Source organism: Nesoenas mayeri (genome assembly GCF_963082525.1).
Source record: "Nesoenas mayeri genome assembly, chromosome: 11".
Taxonomy (NCBI): Eukaryota; Metazoa; Chordata; class Aves; order Columbiformes; family Columbidae; genus Nesoenas; species Nesoenas mayeri.
This window is the reverse complement of record NC_137563.1, coordinates 854,288-876,990: the sequence shown is the minus strand read 5'-3', so window position 1 is coordinate 876,990 and position 22,703 is coordinate 854,288. Positions and strand designations below refer to the sequence as shown.

Sequence of the window (22,703 nt, the reverse complement as noted above, 5' to 3'; positions counted from 1 at the left end):
TATCCTTTTGTTTCCATAAACATGCTAACATTGGCACTGCAGCTCTGCAAGGCAGGCGTGCTTCCTTTTGTATCTTCAGTAAACTTTGCCTCTTTCTCTTCGCAACTGACACTGGTGAGTATGTCTCAGTTAACCTCCTACCCAGAGCTGCCTGGAACTGCCCCTTCGGAGCCCACCCGCCCTCCACCCTCCAGCGGTCCTTAGGAAATGCCCAGACACAAGTGGGGTGGATCGCCGCCCGGGCACGCGGGACGCAGCTGCGGCAGGAGGGAAAGCAGGGAGCTGCGGGGGCACCGGCACAACCACGGCGCTAAGCAGGGAGAAAGCGTCACGAGTACAAAAGGAGTGAAAAAGGTTGACTGGGGCACAGGAGCCAAGGGGAGCAGCGTGAAACACACACATTCCCAGACACAAACGACTCCACATCGGAAAACTTCCAGATAAATGCATCTTACTTAAGGTGTGGTTAATACATCTTGCCCTTAAGCAAGATAAGGTTCACCCTTAACCCGCCCACACTGAAAATCACTGTCTTCCTTTCCTGCGATACACCGGGAAATGCTACAGTTTAGTGCAGGGGTGTCAAGCTCATTTTCACCAGGAGCCACATCAGCCTTGCGGTTGCTTTCAAAGGGCCGAATATCATTTTAGGACTGTACAAATGTAGGAGAAGTTACATCTATACAGCCCTAAAATGACATTCAGCCCTTTGAAGGCAACCGCGAGGCTGATGTGGCTCCCGGTGAAAATGAGCTTGATGCTCCTGGTTTACTGGTTCAGTACTTTGTAGAAGTACTTAAGGGAGCCTTTTACTCCCTTCAGATTCCAGATACTCTCAGCACTAAGTCCAGTACCAGAATCAGCTTCTCCAGGACATTTTTACACGTCTGCTTTCGGTCGCTAAGGACATCTCTCTGCTTCATCAGAACACGGTAACGGCTGAAGAACTCTTGGTATGTCCACCTGTCCCAAAAACAGAGGCAGTGTCAGTCTCAACAATGAAGTCAATGAACAGTCAATGAACAGTCTCAACAATGAATTCCCTTAAAAAAAGGAACTGCAGCTGAAACAATCTAAAGAGCAGCAAACACACCTGGAGGGGAAGCCAGCTGCACTGATTCGGATGGTCTCCAGGACACCACAAGCTCTCAGCTGCTGCACTGCCCGCTTTTCATCAAACCTGCGTAGGAATAAAAAGAACCTGTGGGGGCACTTTTCTCATCTATCACCATAAACAAAACAAGCATCAGGAATCACACAGAATCAGAGAATCGACTGGGTTGGAAAAGCCCTCAGAGATCATCCAGTCCAACCCTTGGTCCAACTCCAGCCCATTGACTAGATCACGGCACTAAGTGCCATGGCCAATCTCAGTTTAAAAGCCTCCAGGGCCGGTGAGTCCAGCACCTCCCTGGGCAGCCATTCCAATCCCTGACCACTCTCTGCACAGAATTGCTTTCTAATCCCCAGCCTCAGTTTCCCCTGGCAGAGTTGCAGCCCATGGCCCCTTGTCCTATTGCTGATGCCTGGGAGAAGAGCCCAATCCCCACCTGGCTAGAACTGCCCTTCAGGTAGTTCTAGAGAGTGCTGAGCTCAGCTCTGAGCCTCCTCTTCTCCAGACTAAACAAGCCCAGCTCCCTCAGCCTCTCCCCATAGGGCTTGTGTTCAAGTCCCTTCCCCAGTCTTGTTGCTATTTCTCCCTCTAAAACCATCTCCTGCTTAAGTACATGTACACATGCACAATGAGTTCATAGCAAGAGAAAGACCCGCCACTTCACTGGAGAGTGAGCAAGGTTTAGCAGAACCTTGATCCTCCGGGGCCTCGGGTAATTCCCTCTCAGGCACAGCCTATGGAACCATACACATGAACCAGCTTACGTGAAAGGAAACTTGAAGTCGTTTGGCTTAATACAGCGAACGTAGTGTGGAGTTGTAGCATTTAGGGTTTCCATCAGCAGATGAAGAGAGTTTCGAAACTTTGGAAAAGAAAAAGGGAAAAATATCAGGGAACAGCCTTAACAAGCTCAGTCATGCTTGAGATAAACTCTGGAAGCGGACCTAGGGATATTTGTTTATTTGTAGTAAAGTTTTTGGTACTAAATACCACCTTGGTTTTGTTACGGCAATAGATTTTAGCTTCAGATACCATCTTTGGGTGAATTATGTTACAGTGAGATTTCTAAGTGTTAGGCTTTACAGAAGTAAAGCTCCTATATCAGCACGTGATAAATTACAAAAACATGGGATAGACTGAGTTATTTTCAGCTTTTGACTGAGTTTTGGTTTTGGCACCACAGTAAGGACTGAGCTCCCTGAAACTGTGGCCCAAAATGTATTAATAATTAAGGTATATTTGCTCCAAAATGTAAGTCACAATCAACTGCGTAAGTTTCAAAACCACAAGAGCGGCCGAGCACCAGCCCCCCTGAGACCTATGAGCCAGCAGCAGGCAGAGGTGGTTTCACAGAGCCGCACGTGCAGACTCACCTGATGGCCCACGGTTTTCTTGTGCTCCTTGCTGGCTTGACCTGGCCTGGCCTTGGCCGGTTTCACGGCCGTCCGAGACAAAGGCACGCGCCCTGCCGGCGCTGCCGAAGTGGGGCTGAGCACCTTCTCCTCGTCCTGGAATAACTCCGGGAGCAGCTTAAACTGGTACAGCAGCAGAAGAGATACAGAGGATAAGAATCCAGCAAGCGATTGCACCCGTTTGTGTTCAAGAGTTAGAATCCAAGCTCCATTTTTGTAAGCATGTTTGTTTTGTTTGTTTGAGCTCCACATGGGGACAAATGCAAAAAAAAGCCATTCAAGCTAGTAGGATAGGGGGTGGGCCACGATTTAATACTACGAATCGTGCGGATTTGATCAGTGAGTGTCCTTCTGGAGACAAAATTCTGGTTTGAGTTTTCATGGAGCCAGCAACAGCTTCCATGTGAACTGTTAGAAGCTCACAGCAGTTTCGTAAGTACCAACTGAAATGATATATGGCTGCTTTGATCTAAGAAGGAAGCAACAGGGTCCTCTCATTCCAGTGGTGCATCAGACTCCTTTGTGGTGAGAAATATCTAGGACACTCAGCAACCCGGCAGGCCACACAGAATACCGCTGCTTTATCGCTCTGTCCTGGTTTGGGCTGGGATAGAGTTAATTTTCTCCCTGGTAGCTGGTACAGGGCTGTGCTCTGTATTCAGAATGAGAATAATGCTGATAACACACTGATGTTTTAGTTGTTGCTAAGTACTCAAGGACTTTTCAGCCTCTCAGGCTGTGCCAGGTGCACAAGAAGCTGGGAGGGGGCACGGCCAGGACAGCTGATCCAAAGGGATATTCCGTACCATAGGACACCATGCTCAGTATATATTCTGGGGGAAGCCGGCCAGGGGAGCTGCTGCTTGGGAACAGGCTGAGCATCGATCACCAGGTAGTGAGCAATTGCATTGTGCATCACTTGTTTTATTTATGATGATTACTCTGATTTCCATGTCTCTCCTATTAAACTGTCTTTATCTCAGCCCACGAGGTTTACTTTCTATTTCCAGATACTCTCCCCATGGCCCCGAGGCAGAGGATTGAGCCAACATGTGTGGTGTTCAGCCCTAAAACACAACACACTCAAAACTGAAATAATCAACTTCAAAAAGGAACCAACAACTAATTGGCCAAATTCATCCAACTTAAGATCTTCCCTCAAGTCAGTGGAAGCGAAGGGAAAACCTGAAACATCTTTCCAATATCGCTCAGGTTCCCTGTCTCTAATGACTCAAAAATATCCCCATACATAACACCTGCTTTGAGGTAACGTAGCTAAAAATAAGACCACCAGGCCTTTCTACTGACAACTATGGCACTTCAGAAGCACTGTAAGAGGAAGAAAATCTGAGCTTCTCTACCTGTCAATGAATAATCTTTTATCTAGCATTTGTGCATTTTCTCCAAAGAGACAGGAGCATTGGGTTTTCAGTATTAGAAAGTGCTTGGGCTAAGAACAACCTAAAAAAGTAAAAAAATAGGTTTTGCCTTATAAAACTTGGTGAGCATGCACAACATCCAATGAAACATGCTGCGCAACAAAAGGGTGCTCGTGCTCTGTGGTTGTGCTGGATGGGCCCGCAGAAAGCACCAAACATTCCTCAACAACATCTAGTGCAGCACCCCAGCATCATATAACAACTAGGAATGCTACAAAGCTATCCTGAAGTCCTGAACTGCAAAAGGAGTATCACGGCTTAGCCTCAACCCAACTGCCAGCTCAGGACCACGATCACCTGAGATCACCTCTGCAGCGGGAGGCAGAACTGCATTTCCAGAGGGTGATCCAGCCCGTGTCCTGCTGACTCCCCCACTAACTCTCCGGGCTGCCCGCAGGCAGATGGAGCACGTCAGTGTGCGAGGGCATCAGAGCTACATCGGAGCTACACAGCCATCTTCGTCCCATACAGAAACTTATTTGAACGCAACATGCTTTGTCTGAAGCTCCTGATGCTCTCGCACACCAGGCTGGGGCGAAGGGGCTCCCCCGTGTCTGGACTGCAGACGGACAAGCTCTCCTAAGCTATCGGCACACAGGTCTCGTTCCCCCTTTCCAACCCTGTGAAAGCGGGCAAGCGCATTTCGAAGGCACCGTTCTCATGGACACCACCTCAGTTAGTGCTGGCAGAGGAAAGGAGCAGCGTGTGGCCTTCGGCAGCAGGATCAGCAACCGGAGAGCATCATCCATACGCGGGGAATTCACGTTCTCCTTTGGTTTTGGTTTTTAGTATTTGATGAATTTTCTTTGTTTCACAGAACACCAGGAGTGTTCAAAGAGAGGGAACACACTGATCAAAGGGCAGATAATTCACATAGTAGAAAACAAGCAAGCAAGCATTTTTTCCTGTAATTTTTCCCGATGACTTAACAGACATGCTGCTAACAATCTTACAGACCATTTCCTTCAGAACACAGCCATGACAGAAGGCTGTAACAACATGCCAGTAGCAAGCAGAAAAGCTGAAGGACTGCTGCACTGCTTTCATGACACATGCATGGAAAGTGAAGTAGTTCAAAGAGGTCCTGTGGGTGGATTTATAGAGAATGCCAAAACACACAGCTGAACACGGCAGTGCCTGCCAAGAGAAGCGTGTGTCATGCAGTGTGGATGCAAAGTGGCACTCGAGCTGTGCGCGAGAGCCTGCGCATGGCAGGGTGGCAGATGATGCATTCAGTTCAGAATTACCTTCTGCTGGACGGACACAGCAAGCCCAGAAAACAGGGACAACAACAAAAAATGAATCAGAAATGCAATCCCGCTACAATTACTAATGAAAAATAAAAATGAACCCTTCTTTTGAAAATCTGTTTTCTTCATGGTTGAATTTCTTTTTGTTTTTAACACTGGTTTTGGTAAAATTGAGCACTGGGGAAAACCGTGTTGTTTCTTAGTGTACAGACTGAAGTGCCCCGCACAGCAGTGCCGCGCTCAGCCCACCGCAGCCCTTCCCTCGGCACAAACGCTGCTCTGGGTCTTCATTATACCACATGTTTTAATAATTTAGCTCCATATATCTGCTCAGAATGGAAACAGAAGAGAATAATGTTGTTTTTCCTGATAGAATAATAATTTTAAATAGGCTGGACTTGCTTCCTGGGGCATTAGAGCCAGCACATTCCCAACAGCCATCGCAGCATAACGTCAAGGTAATGGCCGTTACATTTCAGAAGAGCACAACCAGCATTTTTGCCATTAAAAAAGCAGATGATGGCACCAAAGGCCTGTTCTATAACATTCCTTCACACAGCATTTTTCGATTCAGATGTTATCTTTCTTTCATAGATATCAATAAATGGCGAGACTCTATAAATTCTGGTTGGTGTCCTTAGGGTCTATACATTTCATTCCGCTCTCGTTTTGCTCCAGGAGCAGAACTTGTCTTTCCTCCAGAAATTTTCTGTTCATCAGGGCCATAAACAAGGAGCTTCTGTTTCCAGATTGCAAAATTAAGGCCTTAACTGTTAAGCCTTTTTATACCACTCTAGTATATCTGAAGTTCTTGATGCCTTGACAGAAAATACAGCAACGTTTTGTGAAAAGTAACACAGAACAAAACGAAAAAAACCCAAACAAACACAACCCCCCCACCAAACCACCAAACAACAGCAACAACCAAACACAACACAACAAACAGTGAAATCAGAAGCTAAATACAGACTGAGCTTACACGGAGCAACATTAGGCTCAAGGACCTTCTCATTTCATACAGACAGGCAAGTAAAACGCAAACTGGGTTCAATTTCAGTTGATCTTATGCTAAGGGAGAAATACTTTCCAGGTTTCTGAGAAATTTTCTATGACCCTTAATGTGAGGATCCATAACAAACAAGAAAAATCCTTATACTAACCTTACTTGATTTTAGGACCTTAATTTGTTCTTCATAAACTGTGTCTTTATTCTTTTCCAAAAAGCCTTCGCATTGATATTCCACCTGAAAACCATCATTTTACAAAAAAAGTGAGTATTAAAAGCATTTAATAAGAATGTTTTAAATAGAATTCACCAGCTGTAACATTCACATTTAAAACAAATCATTCTTGTGGATGTTGAAATGTTGAAAAGATCAGCTCCCAAGTGCATCTTTGGCAAGTATAGATTTTCCTTAAAGAGAGCGCTTTTCAGTAAAATGTAAAATATTAAAATATATAGACACGAGTACTGTTATTCCGTGACACCAGATGTGTTTCACTGCTGAGGGATGCTTGTGTAAGTCTGCAGGACTGAGTGGTTTTTGTAAAGGGGAAGAATCAAAATGTGCTGAGCGTCTCCTTCACCGGAGTTATCAGGGCTGCAAAACTGCATGAAATCCCGATGCAACTGAGAACAAAATACCTCCTCTCATCTCATCATCTCATCTCATTGGCCGAGAGGCAAGAAGTAGATCTGCCTGCAGCTTTTTATGAAAATGCCTGATTCGTACTCAGAAAGACTATTTGATCAGAAGCAATGGAAAGTCTGAATGTTGTGACAACATATAACAATCCTTTCTCACAGGGCCACAGTGTTTCCTGGAGCAAAGAACAGCCAGAGCAGCAGATAAAAACCTAGTATTTATACCACTGTCCTAATTCAAGGCTGAAGAAAACCCCAAAACTACTCTCAAAAGTTTCTAGCTTAGAATTCGATATTAAATTATGTAAGCTGCTAACTGTTCAACCTCCTATCAGCAGACGTGCAGACTGTAAAATACAAGAGCAGACCTTGAAGGGATTTTGCTGTTTGGGAGCAGGCAGCCGCAGGGCCGGCAGCTCTGTCGGTACGGCCGGGCAGCCGTGCTGCCACAACAGCACCACACCCGAGCTGCACAGCACTGCCAGCAGCTCCCGGGGTGCACAAGGCAGAGGATCTTCCCCGCCGCACATCAGCTGCGGCACCACCGATGCTCTTACCGCGGGAGACGATGCCACGAGAGGGCGGCAGAATCTCTGCCTTCTCCCACAAAAAGCATCAGGCACAGAGGTTACCGACCCGACAGCTTCAGTTGTTCTTCAAGATGTCCGTGTGCGCTCCCGCAAGCACCCGGGAGAGCACCGGACGCTCCGCACAGACACGCAGCAGAGCCCGCAGCCCGCAGCACCGGCCGGGAGCTGCTCCCCGCTGCCCTCGCTGCTCAGACCGGGCAGGGGAAAGCCTGGTTTGCAGATGTGAAAGTTCAGCCTCATCAACGGTATAGGAAATATTCATTAAACCCGCCTTGTTCTCCCATGCACCAAATAGAGCAGAACTCACGAATTTCAACTCTTACAGAGGTGTTCTTGCTGCTTTTATTAACAATAAATGCAACAAGAACAGGATTCCTTTCCTATGCATAAATGCAAGAAGCGGGAGAAATCAAATGGAGGCAAACAGAGGCTTCCAACCCCCCGTCAGCACATACAGAGAAGAATCCCAGAGCTTCTCCAAACTTTTTTGGACAAAGCCAACAATATTCTGAGGCAGCTTCCTTGTTTAGCGGGACAATACCTTAAATAGAACTTTTTAGTATTGATTTTAACCCGAGGAGTTGCTCAGTCTGACGCTGCATTGCGGGAGCTGAACAATGCACTCACTCCACTGAGCTTCCCCTTGACCAGCTTCCCAGAAAGGGCAGCAGAGTGGGGGGGAGCAGCACATCCTGCCCCAGCAATAAGAAGGGTGTGGGAACCTCTCTCCTATTGCACATTAAGATGGCAGCAAACCCAACACATTTTGTTGTTGCTCTTTAGCTAAAGCTACGGTGAGATATACGATTTTCTATTTTGTATATTTCCATAGAAAAACTGGATTTGATGGAATTACGCTGTGAATTGAAAATACGCTAAGCTGTCATGTTTCGGAAAAGGACGGTTGGTGGTTACAGCACGTGACAGGAGGCAGAAGCTCTTGTTTGTGTTCCTGGTCCTGCACAGCTGCCACGTCAACGTTCTCCTCCTGCCCGGCTGCACGGGCAGGCACACACTCTGCAGGGAGCCGAGCAGAGCCAGAACACTGCCTGCAACAGCCGCTCTCCCGGCACCCCCTCCTGCCCTTCCGGCACCCCCTCGCGCCCAGGAACACCAGTCGTGGAAAGAGGCACCGCAGAAAGAAGTCCTTACCTTGTCAGCAAAGTGCTTGATGATAAAAGCTTTATTGGATAAACGTGGCTTTTCAAAGAGGGCACATTTATTCAAGTGAGTATTGTACAGTTTTTGGGCCCAAGTGTCATCCGAGCCTTTTGGCATCTATGGAAGAGAATGCACAGTCATTCAAAATGTCTTGAAAACTCTTTGGTAGCAAAAGAAACTAAGAAAAGGGGGACAACACTTTGTGGTTCACTTTCAAACTCCGGCTCCTCAGATTTCCAGCACTGCCATAGCAAGGAAGCCAGCAACCAGCTGCACACTTGCCTTTCTAACACTCTGGGGTGCAGCCCAGTAGGTGTGACACATATGACACTAAAAACGCTGCCAGTGTCGCACACCTGAAGGCGGGATCCAAGAGGAACGCGACCTGACCCAGCAGCAACAGAGCAGGTCAGAACTCGTACACCACCCGCACAGATTGTTTGTGATACACAAGAAGCCCAGGCTGGGTTTCCACGGAAGTGGACATTGCACAGCAACCCGGCATCCCCTGCACACAGCCTGGCACAACCTCAACTAAGACGAAAGACAAAAGGTGAGACACCAAGCACCCGGCAACTTGGAGAGATCTGACAGGACCAAAGACTTCACTTGCTACGTTTGAGAAAGTTGCCCGAGTCAAAACAAAGGTTGATCAGAGACCCAGAAACAGATACAGACACTTGATGGAGACAAGGGGGGAAAAAGCATGACTAAACCCATTTCTTCTCCTCCTGTAATTGCCAATTTTGTTTGCACGTTCTCCAAATCCTTCCAAACAGCAGTGTCTAAGTGCTGGCTGGATGCCCGTGACTCTTCCCTGTGAGGCCCCAGAAGCAGGACGGGTGATGACCTCTCTATGAAAGCCCCTGAGCACACACCTTGCACTCCTCATCTAGCAGATCCAGAACTCCCATTTTGGCCTCAATGAGGTTGATGCACGGCTGATTGTCATAGAAATCAATCAAGGTCCATGGTATTTGTTCCTTCATGTATTCTTCTTGTTCCAGCTTAAAGACGTGCTACAGGGCAAAAAGAAAACAGTTTTCTGTGAAATAAAACGCAGAATAGATACATCACACTCTCACTTGAAGTCATCCTGGCACCGCAATTCAGGCTGCCAAGTGGTACACCAGTTCAACTCAATAAACCCTTTAACAAGTAAGTGTATGAAAAATAAATTAACCTTTTTTCCTGGCCTAAAAGCAAGAGACTAAATTAAAGCACTCATCCATATTCTCTGCAAATAAGGTCTACTTTTTCATATCTTTTTACTATATTGTCCCACAATTACTATAAGCTCTTTTCTCTTACAATAAAAACCACCACAAAACCCAGAAAAAGCCCCAAGTGCAGGAACAGCAACTTATAAAGTGGGATGTGCTATACATTTCTGATTTTGAGTTATGAGTACTGCTCTATTCCGAGTAAAATTTCACTATAAATACTTTGTGTTTCTTTCTGGAAGAACAGAGCTCCACGTTCTCTTACATGGCTGCTGGTATTTTTCTATGATGACGCATTGCATTAAAATTTACTCTTCAGCAAAAACCTGCAAGAACGACTCTGGGAATATTAGCACAAGAAATCCTTTAAGCAAAATTTCGTGCAAGATTCACCAAGCACAAAGATCAATAACAATGCAGTTGTATATTTATTCAAAAATATTATCACAAAAAACCCGCAGAGCATTAATGAAACGCACATAGGAGATGAATTAAAACTTCAGGAAAAAAACATCATAAGATATTAAACAGGCAAACTTAATAGCATGAGCACTCTTTCTAAAAACAAAAAGACTGCTGACTGCGGTTATTTTTAATGCCGTTTTCTCCCGCGTTTGACCAGCGGGGCTGTGGGCAGGGCCGGGGCCGCCACCAGCGCCCGCGTCCATGGCGCCGGCCTCGGCTGCGCCGAGCTCAGGAGCAGCTCGCAGCGCTCTGGCACGCCAGCCAGCAGAGAACCGCCCCGACAAAGCGGTTTATCCCGTTTACTTCATTAGCCTAACGCCGTCCGTTCCAAAGCGGCGCTCCCTAACGGCGCCCGCGGGAGCCATTCCCACCCCGCTTCACAGCCGCCTCACACGCCAGCTTCACTCCTGACAGGAAAGCCAGTGGCAGCATTCTACTGGCGAGTCATAGCCAACCTAAGTCCTGAAAGAAAACCTAAAACCATTGTAAAGGAGTTAGCAATTACATTGTGAAAAATGTCTTCAGACTTAATTTTCCTTAGGGGCAGGGGTGCCGGGCAGAGGAGGGGTGGCCGGGCAGAGGAAGGGAAGGGTGGCCGGGCAGAGGAGGGGAAGGGTGGCCGGGCAGAGGAGGGGAAGGGTGGCCGGGCAGAGGAGGGGAAGGGTGGCCGGGCAGAGGAGGGGAAGGGTGGCCGGGCAGAGGACGGGTGGCCGGGCAGAGGAAGGGAAGGGTGGCCGGGCAGAGGAAGGGAAGGGTGGCCGGGCAGAGGAAGGGAAGGGTGGCCGGGCAGAGGAAGGGAAGGGTGGCCGGGCAGAGGAAGGGAAGGGTGGCCGGGCAGAGGAAGGGTGGCCAGGCAGAGGAAGAGAAGGGTGGCCGGGCAGAGGAGGGGAAGGGTGGCCGGGCAGAGGAAGGGAAGGGTGGCCGGGCAGAGGAAGAGAAGGGTGGCCGGGCAGAGGAAGAGAAGGGTGGCCGGGCAGAGGAAGAGAAGGGTGGCCGGGCAGAGGAGGGGAAGGGTGGCCGGGCAGAGGAAGGGAAGGGTGGCCGGGCAGAGGAAGGGAAGGGTGGCCGGGCAGAGGAAGAGAAGGGTGGCCGGGCAGAGGAAGAGAAGGGTGGCCGGGCAGAGGAAGAGAAGGGTGGCCGGGCAGAGGAGGGGAAGGGTGGCCGGGCAGAGGAAGGGAAGGGTGGCCGGGCAGAGGACGGGTGGCCGGGCAGAGGAAGGGTGGCCGGGCAGAGGACGGGTGGCCGGGCAGAGGAGGGGAAGGGTGGCCGGGCAGAGGAGGGGAAGGGTGGCCGGGCAGAGGAAGGGAAGGGTGGCCGGGAGGCCGGGCAGGCTGTGGAGAGGCAGATGGCGGGAGGTCGGTCCCCGAGTCCTGTCGCTGGCGGCGCGGGCTGCCCGGGCCGCACAGGGGGGCTGGCTGGCTGCCGCCACAGACACCGCGCTGGAACTAAAACAGCTTCCACCCCATGCATCTGCATGGCAGCCCAACGGGTCCGTGCCCACCGGCGCTGGGTTCGGCAGCTTGGTGGGGCACCAACACAAAATCCCCATCACCCCATCCTTCATGTGAGAGGGACACAGTGACAGTGATCTTTACCAAAGTGAACCCTTACAGTGCTTCCAGTGACTGGATTTTTGCTGCAGAGCTAAGAAAACTCTGAGACGCCTTGCGCTAGCAGCTACGACATCCTGCTGAGGGAGCCGAAGCCAGCTGTGGCACAACGGCACGGAAGGGATGAGCTGTGGCACGATGGCACAGAAGGGATGTGCTGTGGCACGATGGCACGGAAGGGACACTGTAGGACACTATGGCACAGAAGGGACATGCTATGGCACGATGGCAGGATGGGACGTGCTGTGGCACTATGGCAGGAAGGGACATGCTGTGGCACTATGGCAGGAAGGGACGTGCTGTGGCACTATGCCAGGAAGGGACGTGCTGTGGCACGATGGCACGGAAGGGACATTGTAGGGCACTATGGCACGGAAGGGACATGCTGTGGCACTATGGCATGGAAGGGACATGGTAGGGCACTATGGCACGGAAGGGACATGGTAGGGCACTATGGCATGGAAGGGACGTGCTGTGGCACTATGGCATGGAAGGGACATGGTAGGGCACTATGGCACGGAAGGGACATGGTAGGGCACTATGGCACGGAAGGGACATGGTAGGGCACTATGGCACGGAAGGGACATGCTGTGGCACTATGGCATGGAAGGGACATGCTGTGGCACTATGGCACGGAAGGGACATGCTGTGGCACTATGGCATGGAAGGGACATGGTAGGGCACTATGGCACAGAAGGGACGTGCCAGGGCTGGCTGCCTCCACCTCAGCCCCGGCCGACTGCCCCACAGGTACCCCCGAACACCGGCGCAGGGATCCGGGCCTGCAAGCACACGGCGCCATGGAGGCAACGCTCGTCGAGAGAGCCCCGAGCTGCTCCCGTGCTGCAGCACAGCCTAGCAACAGACCTGCCATAAATAACCTGCCTCATCATTATGCAGGTAAGATATGTAATTGCAAACGTCACTAAGGCTGAGGAAAGAGAGAGAGAATCGTGATCTTTCCAGAGGAGGAGGAAGAGGCATCTCCTGCCACACGTCAGTCAGCAACCCGAGCCCGTGGCTGACAACCCGGAGCGTGATGGCAGTTGCGCTGGGAGAGGAAGGGGGACAGCCGTCCCGCAGCAGAGCCCTGCTCCCGCTGCCCGGGGCTGCGGGCACGCCAGCGCCAGCTGCAGCACACGGCGTCTCACTGACAGGCCATCTCAGGGCCTTAACGGCCAAGTGCCGCTTCTGTCTTATAATCGTTACTGTGATCGGAATTTCAAATAATCCCAGAGCAGCACTTAGTCATAAAATCTATTTCTAGGAGATAGCCGATCTTTCCCCATCCCCCAAGGCCCACAGCCAGGACAGCTGTTTAATAGACTGAAGGAATTCATTATAACCACTGGGGACTCAATTAGCAGAACGGACTTAGCTGAGTGGAAAGGGAAGAGGAAATGCCAGTCATTTCCTACTTACCATGTTGAACTGCTGCTGCAGCTTTTCGTTGGCATAGTTGATACAAAACTGTTCAAAACTGTTGATTTCAAATGTCTCAAATCTAAAATATGCAGACAGTCAAAATTACTAGTGCACATAAAACAACAGATTAAATGACCCCATAATTTTAAATTCCCTCCCACCAGTCAAATTCATTGCATCATTCCAGGCGCAAACAACCACAATCAAGCAATGGAGCACACAGAGAAATAGCAAGTTGCAGAACAAGGGTAATTCAGAGATGTTCGCTCGTTAGGCAGGGACAGGGAAGATGGGAAGGGACTGGTATTCCTGGAGAGCACGTTAGTTATCTTTGCCTTCTCTAAAGGCACCTCCCTGAAGGAGCCATGAGATGACAGTTTGCCTGTCACTTTCCCCAGTGCAATACACAACAGAACTACCAACAGCAAAAATCTGAAATCCCACTCTCAATGTCAAACTTGAAAGTTGAAGACAAAGACCTTAGAGAGCACGTCAAAACTAAACGCCTACTTCCTTCAGCTGGAATAAGCAGCTGCTAAGGGCGTTTTGTTTTGCATAATCCACACAGCCCTGCGTGATAAAGACAAAGGTGCTTTGCAGTAAGATAATTACGTAAGAGGTGCCGTATCTCCGGCAAAAAGACTCACCCATAAATGTCCAACACTCCAATGAAAGAATGCTGTTTTACAGTAGCATGAAGGGCTTTGTTCACATGATCTACAATCCAGTTAAAGAGATTAGCATAGATATGTTTGGCAAGTGCATCTCTGGCATTGATGGCATGAAGTTTAGAAATTGGCTTGATGTAGGTTTCGGTGGCGGTTGCGAGCTTCCTATGGCACAGCCAGTGGGCCATTTCTTCGTACTCCACACCCATGAGGTCGCAGAAGATGGTGAGGGGCTCATGCTTGGGCTAATAAAAACAATCTCGTTAGATCCTGAAACTACCAAGAGCACACATGCAGTTGTGCAACGAGAAGAACCACCCGCCTGCAGTGATCCAGCAACAAGCACCAACAGCAGCTTCCTCAGCTCTTCCTCCTTCAAAACATAACAAGTTCCCCACCCACTTACCACATTCACATCGCTGAAGCCAATTAGTGAATCACAGTTTTCCCGAAGGCATTTCACTATACTTGTGTTCACCAAAAAGCCCCACACAGGGAACCTGTAACCTTCACAAAAATGCATCACCTAGCTTTGCAGGATGGACCTTGTATTTTGAATTCTTACAACTAACGGTCTCGGTTTTGAGTGAAGAAGCTAGAGAAACACAGAGGACAGGACGTCAGCTGTGTGCTGGGGACGGAATGGGCTCCGGCTCCTGAGTGGTGCTCTCACCTTTCACGTACACCCACGGAACGAGTGACGGGCAACGGGGCGTCGCAGCCCAAGCCACGAACGGAGAGGAAGCCGTGTGGAAGGGCTTTAGCACTCTGGGCTCAGTATTTAACACAGTATTTTCGCAGTGAATTCTGGAGACAAACTTCAAGAGATTGGTGCACACAAATGACGCTAACTTTCAAATTGGACTGTACGAGTGAAAAAAATGACCTCTGTTTAACTGGGTAAAATCAAAAGCAAGGCTTGCACAGAGATGGGTATATAAGGTTTATGCATAAAAATCAGTGCAGTGGGTTTACCACTCAATGAGTGAAGATACTACACCTCATGACTAACAAGCAAACCGATGGCTAGAAATCAAGGACAGACAGGTGTCTCCTATGGAACTCCTCAACACCACATCCTCATCACATTCATTTGCACCCAGTGGCTCAGTGGCACGCTGACAAGCAGTGTTGTGACAAGGACACGTTACAGGGGACCGTTACTACATGTCCAGTAGCTTCAGGTACATCAGCCTTATCTTTCTGTTTCCACATCCTTCTGACCTCTCTGGGGCTCCTTCCAGCATACAGGTCCCACGGCAGTGCTGCCACACCTCCAAAATCCACTTAACTGAGCACATCTGCTCTCAGTTTAGCCATAACACTTTGACTGGCTCAGAAGACAACAATGAAGTAATAATAATGAACACTGCACAAAGGAGTGTCACATTAGGGTTGCTCAAGCTGGCATTAAGCAAACCAGTTCGTTCACACAGCACCATGCACAGCCCTTCACTGAGCTCCCCGGAGCACCACGGCTGCATCAGCACACCATGCTCCCGGCACACCATGCTCCCAGCACACCAGTGCTCCCGGCACACCATGCTCCCGGCACACCAGTGCTCCCGGCACACCATGCTCCCGGCACACCAGTGCTCCCAGTACAGCAGGCTCCGTGGCGACAGAGCTCTGCGGTGACACGGCTGTTGTCAGAGAACAGCACCTCTCAGGTAGCCGATGCCACTGAGCAGACATTCACCTCCCTCTGCTAGGTATTCACCACATCCCGATCAGACTCCACAGGAACTTGCAGGTTCATACTGGCTCGTTGGGCGGGATTCCTGTCTTTGAGATACCCATTACCACACAGGCTAGCTCATCATGCCCTGGGGCTCATCAGCTTTCTATCTATGATGATTCAACGTTGTAGTGAAAACCTTTTTCGGACACACCACAAAGCCAGACTGCTGCGGCTCCACAGCGGCCGCCCAGCAGATCCGCACAGCCAGCAGCAGGGCTGGCACGCCGACCAGCCGTGGCCCAACGAAGGACCTGCCGCCCCAGCTCCAGAAACTGCGCCTGCAGATTCTTCAGAAAGCAACTGACAGTAAAATGGGAAAACCCTGCAACTGTTGCTACTACTTGAAAAGACAAACATGAAGGCTGTGTAGGCCAGCAGAAGACAGGCCAGGAAAGGCAGAGGGAGAAACTGCCCACTTGGGAATCCAAGGACAAGAAGACTTGCTAGCTGGACCTTCTTTGTTTCTCACGTCCAGACTATGGACTCCAGCAGGGAGCCCTGGGCCTCACCGAATGAGGGCTTTTCCAGAGCAGACCACGCAGTCCTCATCACTGCCCTCCACAGAGGTAAAAGTGACTGAGAAAACCACGACACTTAGATGAGTCACACAAATCACATCTGTATATCCTGTGCTCATGTCTAGACATCCCAGAGGACTTTGTGAAGCATTTGCTTTGCAATTATTTAGACCATTTTGGCATTTAACATTAAAAAAAACCCACATCCTGCAAAGCATTTACTATGGGTAGGGAATGTATTAATGTAGGGATGTAAAGATCTAGAAACCTGCTCAGGACTTCAAAGCCAGCCTGTCTGGCAGATTTTATAGGACAGATCAATTAGAGTTTTGAAACAAAGTTAAGGCAGCCACTGTTATAATACAGAGAGTACTGTCTAAAGCCTCTCAACTGAGAAAAATGAATCCATCTGCAAAAAGCACTCTGAAAATTTCCCCATATGAGAAATAAACACATTGCTTGTGCTGTTGTCTTGTGACTCTTTTTCAGAAGAGAGCCCTGCAAACGAGCAGGAGGCAGGATGGTCAGAGCACAAACCACGACTCGAGCCCGTCCGCTACTCACGGGCACAGCGCAGCTGTCCGAGTCCCGAGACGCAAACTCCACGTTGCCCAAGTGAAGGATGCCGGCGAGGATTCGGAAAATGCCCATCTGGTAGGAATCATTAATCCCTGAAACGATGAATAAAACATTCTGAGTGGAGAGAGACATAAAGAACCACGAGCTGCAGCTGATGAAAAACTGTGTTGAGAAAAATGGTGACTGCTGTGTGTTTTCTTCGGAGATTCCGGTATTGGACAGCACTGCTTGGCTTCACTTCTACTAAAAACATTCTACAATCAGATGCAAAAAAAAATCCATTAACATTAATTGTTTAATTTGCTGTTGCAAGGTGCTTTGTGAGCAACCTCCAACGCTGTATATGCTGCCCCAAGGGAATCTATTATTTACGTCCATACAACGCATCCCTCTCCTACACCAGATATGTGATTCCACTGCAATTTAAATACCTTCTTAATGCAGCAGAAGTATCGCAGTCCCAAAGGTTATCAAACTCCCCTGTTTTTAAACACGACGGAGTACGAAGAAAATATACAGGAACAATGTAGGAAACACTTGCTAGTATATCAGATTTGGGACATGACTGTGTTTTATAATTACCCAGCAAAGTGCAGGCCTGCCTGGTGTTCGCCATTTCCTTAGCATCGTCGACACCATCAATCACCGGGCTCCCACCTTGCTTCGTGTAGTGAAAGTAATTTGCGTTCCCTGTAAGAGAGAAAACCCAAATCATTTACACACAGCGACGCAGAAATTCGCAGCACATCTGTACAGCTGTGCAATGATCGAGTCACCCTTGGCAGAACCCATGGTTTGAAACGTGCCAGTGTATTTTTGCCTCCTGGCTCACAGGGACCTCCTTATTCTGGAGAATTTTTTCAGGATTTAACAGAGTAAATAAGTATTCTTAAGCTACCTGGTTCCTCCAATAGGCCCTCAAGTGTATTCTCTGGTTCAAACTTCCACACCTGTGGCACAATTATTGTCCAAGCCTGAGCCAGCCACCCAAAGGGCAGGTGCAGAGCTGACAGCACCAGCACTTTGGAATCACATGGCAGCTCTCATTATGTTCTTATTGCATCAGGATATTTTAAAAACTCGTATTTTGCCTGTTGTTTTCTTGTTTCTAATGTGTGTTTTAGTTCAGCCTGACGATCCTCGGGGACCCGTTCTGGCTGAGGGGTCGTGCTGGAGCAGCCAAGAGCTCCGCAGCAGCCGGGGCCAGCGCTGGGCAGCCCGAGCCGCAGCAGCCGGGCGCTGGGCACGCGCCTCGGCCCCAGCGCCACCTCCAGCTGCAGGACAGGCGCCTCTTCTTCTCGTCTGCTCCGCTCTCGGGAACGCTGAAAGAGGAGTCTGCTACATGGCTGCGCTACTTATAATGACATCAGTCCCTTTCTTTCCCGTGTCAGCAGATGTGGATCCTAAATGTGCCAGCATGGTGCAGAAGAGCAGAGGAACACTTTAAAATCAGGCTGATATTTCTGAAACCAGCACTGGCAGGCTGTGCAGCTTGCCCACTGCGTGGGAAGACAGCTATCAGTTAAAAATAGACAAGAAGCACTGAAATTTATACTGAGCTTTACAAATTAGGAGGTGATTCCCTGTCCCAAGGTCACCATAATGCCTTTCTTTTAGAAAGCACCAGTTCCTGTTAAATGAGAAACCTTTCCTTTATCAACATTTTTGTGATCAGCAGGTTAGCAGAGGTGGTAAAATGATTGTTGGTACTGGCCCAAGGGAAGTATGTGGATGCAAAATAAGGTCTTCGGGTGCATAAACCAGAAATGGTGACATTCCCGAGCAGCTGGAACCACAGCAAAAAGGTTTAAAAGGACCAAGAGACGAGAACGTCTCCCTTGGCGCTGGAAAGCTACTCTGGAATCCAGGATGTATTCAGTCCCAGTGATGACAACCGCAGTGTATCACAGCGTGCTGAATACACAAACCTGTGACTTTTGTTCTAGCTAAAAAACACAAAGTCTGAAATTGCCATTTCAGTTATTTTCAATATATTTTAGTATCTGAAGGTTAAAAGTTCAGAATTTCAAAGCCAGCAATTCTTCTTTTGGTTCTATGGCTCAAACGGCTGGGAGATGCTGCTTTGTACCTACAGCTGCACCACACAAGGAATGTGAATTTCATACCCAATCGTAGCGTTTGGAACTCGGGCAAAGCTGCAGAGGCACAGAGCTGGTAAAAGATGTGGTAATTCCTCTCCTCTTCTGCCTTTAAAAAGAAAGCAATTTATTATTTTTTGCAACTTAACAAGTTCCAGAAACATCCATGAGTAGAAAAGATCTGCTGTGTTTAGTGCTTCGTCAAGTATCACATCAAGAGTATAGAAGCCACGTGGAAAAAGGAAAGATAAATCAGCATCTATCACTTCCTTCCTGATTAATTCAACCCCTTTTCAACAGCAAGAAGCACGCAGACATTTTCATTTCAAAAAAACGCAGGATTTCACTTTTCAGAACTGCGGATTACTACTAAATATAGCTCAGCACTCTGTGGGTGGGTGAAATGATCATGCTTAAAAGCTTTTCGTTTTCCAAAAATAACTGGTACCATTCGCCTCGGCCTTTCTAGTAAGCGGCTGAAGGGAGGGAGCGTCTTCCTTCTCAAGGCAGAGCTGGAATTTTGGAATGAAGGACAAACACAGCTCAGAAGGTTCTGACTCTTGACCAACACCATAATTCCGAACTTAAGCGCTCCAAATTTCATAACTTCAAAATAAAACAAAACAAAAATGCTCTCTAGCTAAACCATGTGCAATAAGTCTCTCTTATCTTTAAAATATACAACAGTACTTCACATAACGCCCCTACCCAATGCAAACTGCAATCATTTGGTTTAAGCCTTTAGGCAGCCAGTCAAGGATAAGTCCGTTGTTACTGAGCTCCAGACTATAAGGCAGGAAACAAAAAGCCTGCGGATCAGTTCAAGCATTAAATACCAAAATGAGGAGGGTTCAAAAGAGATTAAATTACATATTCTCATTGCCTAAATAATGGCAATTAAAACTCACTCGCAATTATTGCGACAGCAGCGGGTTTTAACAGGAGACTGAAAACGAGCTATGGTGGCAGCTTTACAAACACATTGCAGAGCTCGGCTTGAGCAGCAGCGGCTTCTGTGAGGTCCTGAAGCCCTTTACTACTACAGAGAGCACGAACTCACAGCTGGTAGCGCACTGAGGGTATTGCAAGTTTAAATAAACAGCCTTTTTAAAACACATTTTACAGCTCTTTTTTAGCACAGTCACACAAAGACAGAACAATAAGATTGCATCAGTGTTACCTGGAACACCACTCTCGACTTTTCCAAGAGGTACGTTCTCATGTTAGCACCAATGATTCGGTATCTCTTATCAAAACCTATTTCAATGTACTTCCCAAAGCGACTGCTGTTGTCATTCCTTGTAGTTTTGGCATTTCCAATAGACTGAAAAAAGGGAATATTGTAAAGGTTAAACAGCTTTCAGAAATTAACACGTCTGTTTAATCATCTACATGGTTCATAAACACTTGACATTGACTTTGCCCTGCTTTCAAAATAACCAAGAATTTGACACCTGGTCAGCAAGTCACATCAAAACATGGTTATTCCATTGATACAAGATCAGGAGCTCGTCTTCCCAGCAACGACTTCACTTCCACACAGTCCAGCTTTCCAGCTAAAAACCCTTGATTGCTCTCTCAAGTCTTTTAAAAGGAATTAAAGAGTATAACAAAGTGCTCGCAAACACCCAGATTTCTAGTAAAAACTTAATAAAACTATAGCAATTATTTCACACTGTATATACTCATATATGTAGGTGTACAGCTATATGCATATATACTTGCAACCTCTGTTAAGTCTACTCATCACAGACCCATAGTCCAGCAAACAGCACGGACCGCGCTGCTGCTCTCCAGGAACTCTCCAAGACTGCTTCTCTCTGGTGGATCATTTCTCAACTTCAGCTACAACTTGAATCTACACATGTAGGTAAAGACACAAAAACCGATTCAGCTGAGCCTAAGAAATGTGTTCTGCTTGGCCACAACATTCATTAGAGTTACAGTGTGCCCTGAGCTTTCTGAAGAACGGAGATCCTGAAGCGGGAGGGAACTGTAGGTATTATCTCACAGGCTATGGCCAGCACCTGCACCCTCGGGGCAGCGGCTCTGGGACTCTGGGACTGTTAGTTACATGAACATCCAGATCTGAAACACCACTCCGAGCTAATTATGGCCAAACAACAACTTCTGTTGTGTTTTTCCCTTCTGAAAGAAACCGTGTGCGTCTCATGCAACTTTGCCTTCTCAGTGTGTCCTCTCGAATGATACTTCCTACAACTGAACATTTGCTTTACTGAACAACTGCTTCCACCTCACAGTATAACCTACGGGCCCCCACCGTGCGATGCACATGTTCAGTGGGCACGACCAGAAGTTTTAATCCTCTCTGGAAATTCCACACGCAGTCTTCTGCACCTGCATTTGGCCGGTGCTTTGGGAATCACCAGTGTTACAACACTGAGTACATTTAAAGCAGCATTCATACAAAAATTCCTTTGTTATGTGAAATGCACTGACAACACTGAAACATTACCTCACACCTCCTCTCAGTCTTTCCCAAATACTAATGAAATTGATGCCTAGAGCATCTCTTGGTAAATGGATTAAATACATATTTAAAAAATATATTTATTCTACATCTTTTGATCCTTAAGAGAAGTACGGATTGCTCTCCATTGAATGCTTACGCTAGCCCCAGGATCACAAATGCAGCTGGAAGGAGGGGGCTAGCGCAGCAGCTCTCACCTCCATGATGGGGTTGGAGGCCAAGACCTTCTCCTCCACGTTGGCTTCACTGGCAGATCCGCTGACCGTGGCAAAGTACCTCATGGCGTATTTAGCAGAGACCGTCTTTCCGGCTCCAGATTCCCCACTGACAATGATCGACTGATTTCGCTCGTCTCTGAAACACAAAGACACATTAATCACCAGCTGTTCTCCAAGGACACTTTGTTTTTGTGTCCCCAATTCCAACAACCCTTCTACCATAAATGTTAGCAACACAGCAATAACGTAAATGCACGTTGCGGCGAGAAGGCTGTTAGTGACCGAGCTGCCCGAGTGGCTGGCTGGACGGACAGACGGACGCGGCAGCGTGGCCCAGCCAGCCAGCCGAGCTGCTCCGCAGAACCCGCTGTGGGCAAGTGCCTGGCACCACTATTCACTACGAGCTGCTGCAGCTACGTCTACCCAGAGCCTGGCAAAGTGCTCCGCTAATTGTCAGTGCTCATTAGTAAAGATCATTAATGCCATCTTACAGATAGAGAACTCAACAGCAGAGGCAGCAACAGAAACCTTTCGTCCTTCTGAGCTAATCACCAGCTTTTCCCAGAATTGGTCTGAATCTGAAAAATTCAAGCAGGGCTGTTGAGGACACAAATAGCAGCTCTGGAAAGACGACAACCCCTTTGTTGTCAACTAGTGCATTCTCATTCAAAAAAAGCCCATTTTCTACTGAAACAACTCTCGTCTCAAAGAGGGCTCTATCCGTAAACCCCACCTGTATGACTAATAAACACACCACAAAATAACAAGAATAGAAATTAACATTTCTATAGCCTGAATATTTTAAAATAAAGACCATACACACTTGATACAGTATTTTACATTTCCAAAGCAAAAGAAGTTAAAATGAATGATATTTCAAAATACTCCTATGAGCTGGGCGAGCTTAACTCTATCTCACACACCGCAAAGTGGAGAAAGAAGGAAAGCAAATTACCCCAAAGTGTTTCAGAGCTGGAGCTGGAACACCAAGTGTAACCAAGCCCCTGCCCTTACAGCGCAGTAACTGGGAATGGAATCCCAGGGACACACATGTT

The 22,703-nt window shown here is 48.0% G+C and overlaps 1 protein-coding gene across 2 annotated transcripts in view; it reads right to left on the bottom strand.

Moving 5' to 3' along the window:
* The window catches only part of MYO5A (myosin VA), a gene marked incomplete at its 5' end in the record, with an annotated part of 80,208 nt that overhangs the window by 28,205 nt on the left and 29,300 nt on the right, over positions 1-22,703 (bottom strand). For both annotated transcript variants that reach the window (XM_080351161.1, XM_080351162.1), the window contains 14 exons: positions 855-963; positions 1,094-1,180; positions 1,879-1,976; positions 2,488-2,649; positions 6,376-6,459; positions 8,603-8,728; positions 9,490-9,630; positions 13,332-13,413; positions 13,982-14,247; positions 16,826-16,932; positions 17,423-17,530; positions 18,967-19,048; positions 20,120-20,263; positions 21,628-21,784. In XM_080351161.1, the coding sequence (XP_080207287.1) occupies positions 855-963; positions 1,094-1,180; positions 1,879-1,976; positions 2,488-2,649; positions 6,376-6,459; positions 8,603-8,728; positions 9,490-9,630; positions 13,332-13,413; positions 13,982-14,247; positions 16,826-16,932; positions 17,423-17,530; positions 18,967-19,048; positions 20,120-20,263; positions 21,628-21,784 (1,753 nt within the window). The remainder of the gene's footprint in view (positions 1-854; positions 964-1,093; positions 1,181-1,878; positions 1,977-2,487; positions 2,650-6,375; positions 6,460-8,602; positions 8,729-9,489; positions 9,631-13,331; positions 13,414-13,981; positions 14,248-16,825; positions 16,933-17,422; positions 17,531-18,966; positions 19,049-20,119; positions 20,264-21,627; positions 21,785-22,703) is intronic.